This window comes from Falco punctatus, assembly GCF_963210335.1.
Source record: "Falco punctatus genome assembly, contig: scaffold_260, whole genome shotgun sequence".
In the NCBI taxonomy this organism is placed as follows: domain Eukaryota; kingdom Metazoa; phylum Chordata; class Aves; order Falconiformes; family Falconidae; genus Falco; species Falco punctatus.
In genome coordinates, this window is record NW_027660312.1 from 30752 (window position 1) to 39384 (window position 8633).

General features: G+C 64.7%; 1 protein-coding gene across 1 annotated transcript; it reads left to right on the forward strand.

The window, feature by feature from the left end:
- The first annotated feature begins 121 nt into the window (after positions 1-121).
- LOC308057160 (uncharacterized protein) lies at positions 122-5809 on the forward strand. Its single transcript, XM_080411311.1, has 4 exons — positions 122-317; positions 744-4342; positions 4449-4549; positions 5488-5809. Exons 2-4 carry the CDS (start codon positions 754-756, stop codon positions 5560-5562), a joined length of 3765 nt encoding a protein of 1254 aa, XP_080267437.1. The 5' UTR covers positions 122-317; positions 744-753; the 3' UTR covers positions 5563-5809.
- Positions 5810-8633: the final 2824 nt, after the last annotated feature.

Sequence of the window (8633 nt, forward strand, 5' to 3'; positions counted from 1 at the left end):
CCCACCACTGGCACCGGGACCCCCACCACTGGCATCGGGACCCCAGCACCAGCACCAGGACCCCCACCACTGGCACTGGGACCCCAGCACCAGCACTGGGACCCCCACCACTGGCACTGGGACCCCAGCACCAGCACCAAGGCCCCCGAAACCGGCACTGGGACCCCCAAACCCACCACCGCAATGTTGTAACCGGCACCAGGACGCTGAAAGCAGGATCCCCAGAGCGACACCGGGACACCCCCCCCCCAAAATAGGTCTCGGGATCCTGACACGGACACCGGTGCCCCCAGGGCTGTCACCTGCCGTCACTTCAGGTACCCATCCCCCCCTCCCAGGGTACCCTAAGACCCCCCGGTACCCACCCTGCGTGTCCTCTTGCCCCCTACCCCCCCCCGGGGTCCCCCATTTCCCTTGGTCTCTCCCGGGGGTCTCTTGTGCCCCCCTGTCCCTTGTCCACCATCTCTCCGTGTCCCCTTGTTGTGTCCGTTCATGTCTTCTGGGGTCCCCTGTGTCCTCCCAACGTCCCCTCCATGTCCCCCTGTCCTTCCTTGGGTCCCTTGTGTCCCCACTGTGTCCCCCCCACCTCACTGGGTGTCCCTTGTGTCCCCTCATGTCCCCTCCCCTCCCCCTTGTTCATCCCAGCATCCTGTGTCGCCCCATTCTCTCTCCCCTGTTCCCTCGGGTCCCTGTGTCCCTCTGCCACCTCCGGTGACATCCCTGTCCCCTCTGTCCCCCCCCAGGTCCCTGCCCATGGCTGAGGGGTGCTCCCATGCTGTCCCTCCTCGTCCCCTCCCCGGGGAGGTGACGGCCACCCCTGGGGACGTCACCGTGGACCCTCAACCTGCGTGGGGACAAGCTGGAGGTGTCCCCGAAGGGGAGGGTGACACCAGTGTCCCCACGGACACTGTCACCGTCACCCCCTGGGCCAGCGGCATCACCATCACCGTTACAGCAGCCCCAGCGGATGAGGACACCGGGGACTTTGGGGACGAGGACGTCCCAGGCTTCGGGGACGAGGACATCGGGGACAGGGACAACTCAGTCACGAGTGACATGGGGTGTAGGGATGTCCCAGTTCTGTGTGACAAGGACATAGAGGACAGGGATGTCACAACGCTGAAGGATGCTGGGGACAGGGGTGTCCCAGCCCCTGAGGACAAGAGCGATCGTGACGAGGATGTCACAGTTCTGATGGACGCTGGGGACAGGGATATCGTGACCCCAAGGGACGCGAGGGACTGGGATGGGCCAGCCCTTCTGGACAAGGACGCTGGGGACAGGGATGTCCCAGCCGTAAGGGACACTGGGGACGGGCATGTCCCAGCTCTTGGGGACGAAGCCATTGAGGACAATGTCACCACCCTAAAGGACATTGGGGACAAAGATGTCACTACCCCAAGGGACGCTGGGGACAGGAATGTCCCAGCCCATTTGGTCAAGGACATTTTGGGCTGGGATGCCTCAGTTCCTGGGGACAAAGCCCTTGGGGACAGGGACATTGCCATCCTAAGGGACATTGGGGACAGGGATGTCCCATCTCCTGGGGACAAAGCCCTTGGGGACAGGGACATCGCCATCCTAAGGGACACTGGGGACAGGGATGTCCCATCTCCTGGGGACAAAGCCATTTGGGACAGGGATGTCACCACCCTAAAGACTACTGGGGACAAGGTTGTCCCAGCCCATCTGGTCGAGGACGCTGGAGAGCAGCAGGATGTCACCATCCTAAGGGACAAGGATGTTAGGGACACGCAGGTCTCAGTCCTAAGGGATGCTGGGGACAAGGACATTGGTGACACACAGGTCTGGGTCCTAAGAGATGTTGGGGACAGGGATGTCCCAGCTCCAGAAGACATTGGGGATAGCGATGTCCCAGATGTCCCCTGGGACTGGGACAAGGATTTTGGGGACATGCAGGACTCAGCTGTGAGGGATGTTGGGGACGTGGGGGACAGGGATGTCACCACCCCAAGAGATCTTGGGGACAGGGATGTGCCAGACACTGGGGAGGAGGACATGGGGGATCTCCCAGGCCTAAGGGACGTTGGGGACACAGATGTCCTAGTCTCGATGGATACTGGGGACATCTTGTCCTCAGAGATCGCGGACACTGGGGACAGGGATGTCCCACCTCCTGGAGACGAGCATGTCACCACCCTAAAGGACATTGGGGACAGGGATGTCCCAGCCCATCTGGTCAAGTATGTTGGGGACAGGGATGTCACAGTCCCAGGGGACGTTGGGGACATCCCAGTCTCAGGGGATGAGGACAAGGATGTTGGAGACGGTGATGTCGCTGTCCCAAGGGACACTGGGGACATTGGAGGTAAGAACAGGGACATCAAGGGAGAGGATATTGGGGACAGGGATGTCCCAGCCCTGAGGGACGTTGGGGACAAGGATGTCCCAGTCCTGAGGGACATTGGGGACAAGGATGTCCCGGTCCTGAGGGACGTTGGGGACGGGGACATTGGGGACAAGGATGTCCCAGCCCTGAGGGATGTTGGGGACAGGGATGCTGGGGACAGGGATGTCCCGGTCCTGAGGGACGTTGGGGACAGGGATGTCCCGGTCCTGAGGGACGTTGGGGACAGGGACGTTGGAGACAGGGATGTCCCGGTCCTGAGGGACGTTGGGGACAGGGACGTTGGAGACAAGGATGTCCCGGCCCTGAGGGACGTTGGGGACAGGGATGTCCCGGCCCTGAGGGACGTTGGAGACAAGGATGTCCCGGCCCTGAGGGACGTTGGAGACAAGGATGTCCCGGCCCTGAGGGACGTTGGAGACAAGGATGTCCCGGCCCTGAGGGACGTTGGGGACAGGGATGTCCCAGCCCTGAGGGATGTTGGGGACAGGGACGTTGGGGACAGGGATGTCCCGGCCCTGAGGGACATTGGGGACAGGGATGTCCCAGCCCTGAGGGACGTTGGGGACAGGGACGTTGGGGACAAGGATGTCCCGGTCCTGAGGGACATTGGGGACAGGGATGTCCCAGCCCTGAGGGATGTCGGGGACAGGGACGTTGGGGACGAGGCTGTCCCGGTCCTGAGGGATGTTGGGGATTGGGACGCTGGGGACAGGGATGTCCCGGTCCTGAGGGATGCTGGGGACAGGGATGTCCCAGCCCTGAGGGACGTTGGGGACAAGGACAGTGATGTCACAGCCCTGGGGTATATGGGGATTGGGGACATTGGGGACACCTGCAGTGCTGGTGGCATCACCATCATGGTGATGGCCCCTCCTGTGGAGGACGAGGGTGTCCCCAGCGGGGATGAGGGTGTCCCCAGCGGGGACGAGGGTGTCCCCAGCGATGATGTCACAACTGCTGTCATTGTTGCGCTTCCCGGGGAGCGTGTCCCTGGTGACGTCGTGGAGAGTGGCGACATGAGAGCCATCTGCCCTAGTGACATCGCTGCCGGGGGTGACACCCCCTCAGCTCTCCCGGGGGATGCCCCTGCTGATGACGTCATCGGGGATGACGTTTTCTCCCTCCCCGGTGATGTCATAGCGAAGGACGTTGTCACTTCCTCAGCGCCCGGGCGTGACGACATTGGTGACCTCATCGACGGAGATGACATCGCTTCTTTGCTCCCTGAGGTTGCCCTCGCTGATGATGTCACCGCCGGGGATGATGACGTCACCGCCGGGGATGATGACGTCACCGCCGGGGATGATGACGTCACCGCCGGGGATGACGTTGCTGGTGGCATCATCTCCGGGGATGACCTCGCTGATGACGTCGTTGCTGGGGCCACCTTTGCTGGTCACGATGTCACTGCCTCCCTTCCCGGGGATGAGCTTGCTGGTGACATCACGCCCAGAAGTGACATCGCTGATGACGTCATCGCCAGGGCCGTTGGTGCTGATGACGTCATTGCCGGCCATGCCCCACCGACCTCCCTTCCCGGGGATGACCTCGCTCCTGGTGTCATCCCTGGAGGTGAACTCGATGATGACGTCATCGAAGGAGATGACATCATGGGTTTTTTTTGGGGGGATACCCCTGCCGATGACGTCATCGCGGCAGCTGATGTCACTGCCTCCCCGCCGGGGGACGTCGCCGGTCAAGGAGTCAAACCTGCTGCTGACCCCAGAGGTGACGTCACGCGGGGATCTGACCTGGGTGACGGTGTCAAGGGTGATGTCACCTCCCCCCTCCCGCCAGCCCCCTCTGGCCGTGACGTCAGCCCCGAGGGTGACCTCACGGGTGACATCAGCCCTGGGGAGGAGCGACCACCCCCCAGCCTTAAAGACCCCGTCGCCCCGGGTGATGACGTCACCGATGACATCACTGCCGACGTCCCCAGAGAGGGTGTTGGCAGCCGAGGTGACGCCCCAGGTAAGGAGGGGGTGGGGCCAGGGGGATGGGGGTGGGGCCAGGGGGATGGGGGAGGGGGTGTCTGGTGCTGACCCCTCCCTCTCCCCCCCCCCCCCCCCCCCAACAGATGCCCCCCAGCCCCAGACACCCCCCCCCGGGTGCCCCCTCGTCTTCCTCGCCCTCGTCTGCCTCCTCCTCGCCCTCCTCCTCCTCGCCGGGGTCTTCGCGGTACGGCTGGGGGGGAGGGGGGGCACCTGAGGCCCCTGGGGGGGAAAGGGGGGGGTCCCCATATCTCTGGGGTCAAGGGGGGGGGTGTCCCCAAACATCTGGGTCCCCTGGGGGGGTCACAGGGGTCCCCAAATCTCTGGGGTCATTGGGGGGGGGGGGGTGTCCCTAAACATCTGGGTCCCCTGGGGGGGCACGGGGGTCCCCAAACATCTGGGGTCATTGGTGGGGGGCATCCCTAAATATCTGGGTCCCCTGGGGGGCACAGGGGTCCCCAAATGTCTGGAGTCAGTGGGGGGGTCCCCAAATGTCTGGGGTCAAGGGGGGGTCCCCAAGCATCTGGGTCCCCTGGGGGGCACAGGGGTCCCCAAACATCTGGGGTCATTGGAGGGGGGGGGTGTCCCTAAACATCTGGGTCCCCTGGGGGGGCACAGGGGTCCCCAAATGTCTGGTGTCAGTGGGGGGGTCCCCAAATGTCTGAGGTCAAGGGGGGGGCGGTCCCCAAACGTCTGGCGTCATTGGGGGGGGGTCCCCAAACATCTGGGTCCCCGGGGGGGTCACAGAGGTCCCTAAAAGTCTGGGCTCGTGGGGGGCTCGAATGTCTGGGCCAAGGGGGGGTCCCCCGAAGTGTCTGGATCCCCTGGGGGGGGGAGGTACAGCGGTCCCCAAATATCTGGGCTCGTGGGGGTCCCCAAATATGTGGGTCAAGGGGGGGGTCACAGGGGTCCCCGGGGGGGTCACGGGGGTCCCCAAAGGTCCGGGCTCACGGGGTCCCCGAGCATCTGGGTCCCCTGGGGGGCGGAACTCTAAATGTCTGGGTCCCCTGAGGGGTCACGGGGGTCCCCAAGTGTCTGGGTCCCCTGGCGGGGTCACGGGGGGGCACCCAGCCACCGGTGTCCCCCCTGACTCCCCTCCCCCCCCCCCTCCCCCCCTCCCCCCAGGCTGTCCATTACGTCAAGGTCTTCATCATCAGCTCGGCCACCTTCTCCGTCCCGGTGGCCGAATCCTTCCCTTGAGCCTCGGCCGGGGACACGCTGGGGCTGTCACACCCCGACCCCCGCCCCACCCCCCCCCCCACCCCCACCCCCCCCCCCCCTTGGCTGCCCCAGACACCTGGGCCCCTTGGCAGCGGGGAGTGGGGGATGGGGCCGTCACAGCTGGTGGCCACTGGCAAGTCCGGGCTTGCCACCAGGTTGGGGACAGTGGCTCCAGACAAAGCCCCATTGTCCCCAAGGTGCCACCGTGGGGGGTGGCTGCGGGGGGGGGGGGGGGGGGGGGGGAGAAGGGGGCTTGGCCACATGCTGGGGATGGGGACAGGAGATGTGGGGGACACTGGGGAGGGGTTGGGGACACTGGGACATCAGGGAGGGGTTTGGGGACACCAGGATGGTGGGGACACTGGGACATCGGGGGAGGTTGGGGACACCAGGATGTTGGGGACATTGGGACATCGGGGGGGGTTGGGGACACCAGGATGTTTGGGACACTGGGACATTGGGGGGTTTGGGGACACCAGGATATTGGGAACACCAGGACGTTGGGGACACTGGGACATCAGGGGGCTTGGGGACACGAGGACATCAGGGAGGGGTTTGGGGACATTGGGGGGTTTGGGGACACCAGGACGTTGGGGACACTGGGACATCGGGGGGGGGTTGGGGACACCAGGATGTTGGGGACACTGGGACATTGGGGGGTTTGGGGACACCAGGACGTTGGGGACACTGGGACATCAGGGGGCTTGGGGACACGAGGACATCAGGGAGGGGTTTGGGGACACTGGAACATCGGGGGGGTTTGGGGACACCAGGACGTTGGGGACACTGGGACATCAGGGGCTTTGGGGACACCGGGACGTTGGGGACACTGGGACATTGGGGGGGGCTGGGGACACCAGAACGTTGGGGACACTGGGACATTGGGGGGGGTTTGGGGACACCAGGATGTTGGGGACACCAAGACGTTGGGGACACTGGGAAGGGTTTGGGGACACCAAGGATAGTGGGAAGCCTGGGGACACTGGGGACAACAGGGAAGGGCTTGGGGACGTCCGGACACTGGGGACACTGAGGGTGTTGGGGACAATGGGGAGGGTTTGGGGACACCGAGGACACCAGCGAAGGTTTGGGGACACCTGGACTCTGGGGATACCGAGGACACTGGGAGGGGTTTGGGGACACTGGGGACATTGGGACACGGAGGGCTTGGGGACACTGGAGACTCTGGGGTCATGGGGACCAACTGTTGTCACCCAGCCCAGGGAGAGCATGGGGACAATAGTGTCCCATGTCCCCACCCCAGGGCACAGCCACCTCCCACGTACCCACCCAGGGGACGTCCGTGTCCCCAGACCTATAAATGGGGACACTGAGGGGGGCCAGGCAGCACCATGGGGGTGACGGGGACACTCGCGGTGGCCCTGGGGACGCTGCTGCTGCTGGGGGTGAGGGGACAAGTGGGGACATGGGGGGGGGGGGGGGGGGAAGGGTATGGGGGGGATGTGAGGGGGACATGGCGGGGGGGAAAGGGATGAGGGGGGTACTGGGGGACATGGGGGACAAGGAGGGACATGGGGACAAGGAGGACACCGGGGGGCACGTGGGACGGGGGGGGGGGGGTAAGGGGGACAGCGGGGGATGGGGACAGTGGGGGACACAGAGAGATGCGACGCGGAGGGACGCGAGAGGACACAAAGCGGCCACAAGGCCACCAGGGTGGGGGCAGGGTGGGGTCTGTGGGGCCAGGGGACCTGTCCCTGCCCGTGTCACCTCCCCACAGGACCCGCCGAGCCCGTCCCTGTCCCCGAGCAGCCTTGGGGACAAGCCCTGGCCTCACTGTTCCAGCTTCTCCACCTCCTCCCAGGTGGCTTCTCGGGGACAATGATGTCCCCAGGGTCACCCCCTGACTCAGGGACACTGGGGTCACCTCCTGGCTTGGGGATGCCACCCCAAGGACCTGAGAGATGTCCCCACAGACCAGGGACACGTCCCCAAGGATTGGGGACATGGGCCCAGGGACCTGAGGGACGTCCCCAAGGACCGGGGACGCGTCCCCAAAGACCAGGGAGGTGGCCCCATAGACCAGCTCAACGTCCCCAAGGGCTGGGGATGTGTCCCCAAGAGCCAGAGACACCTTCTCAGGGACCAGGGACACGTCCCCAGGGACCAGCGATGTCACCCCAGGGACCAGGAGCACATCCCCGAGGACAAGGGACACAGCCCCAAGAAGATGGGACACGTCCCCATGGACCAGGGGCACGTCCCCAAGAAGATGGGACGCGTCCCCATGGACCAGGGACACATCTCCAAGAAGCTGGGACACGTCCCCAAGGACCAGGGGCACGTCCCCAAGAAGATGGGACACGTCCCCATGGACCAGGGACACATCTCCAAGAAGCTGGGACACGTCCCCAAGGACCAGGGGCACGTCCCCAAGAAGATGGGACGCGTCCCCATGGACCAAGGACACATCTCCAAGAATTTGGGACACGTCCCCAAGGACTGGGGACACGTCTCCAAGGACTGAGGACACGTCCCCAAGAAGTTGGGACACGTCTCCAAGGACTGTCCCAACATCCCCTGGGCCAGGGGACACGTCCCCAGGGACGTCCCCCACACCAGGAGTGGCCAAGGACCTTGGAGGAGAACCAGAGCAGGACAGCGCCACGTGGCTCCAACCTTGGGGACATCAGGAGCCACGACATGTCCAGGGACGTTGAGGACAGCGAGAGCCACGGTACGGGGATACGGTGGGGACGTGGGGGTCCTGAGGGACTTTGGGGACACGGAGGGGACCTGGTGTCCAGCCTTGTCCCTCACACTGTCCCTTCTCCAGGTTGGGGACATTCGGAAGAACTACAGCAGGTGCCGTAGCGCCGGGGGATGGTCCTGTCCCTGTGTCACCCTCCCCACGTCCCCCTCTTGGCCATATGTCCCCATCCCACGCCCTCATCCCCATCCCCATGTCCCCAACCTGTCCCCATGTCCCTGTCCCCATCCCACGTCCCCATTAAAGGTGGAAGCAGCATTGTCCCTTGTCCCTCATCTCTGGAGTGCCCTCAAGCACCCCTGGGGACAGGGAGGGGACA

What these genes read in the sequence shown, in the direction of transcription:
- LOC308057160 (XM_080411311.1), top strand. Translation starts at nt 754, where the DNA reads ATGGCTGAGGGGTGCTCCCATGCTGTCCCTCCTCGTCCCCTCCCCGGG. An exon ending in CAGCCGAGGTGACGCCCCAG is followed by an intron (nt 4,343 to 4,448) that starts GTAAGGAGGGGG and finishes CCCCCCCAACAG; the next exon opens with ATGCCCCCCAGCCCCAGACA. An exon ending in TCCTCGCCGGGGTCTTCGCG is followed by an intron (nt 4,550 to 5,487) that starts GTACGGCTGGGG and finishes CCCTCCCCCCAG; the next exon opens with GCTGTCCATTACGTCAAGGT.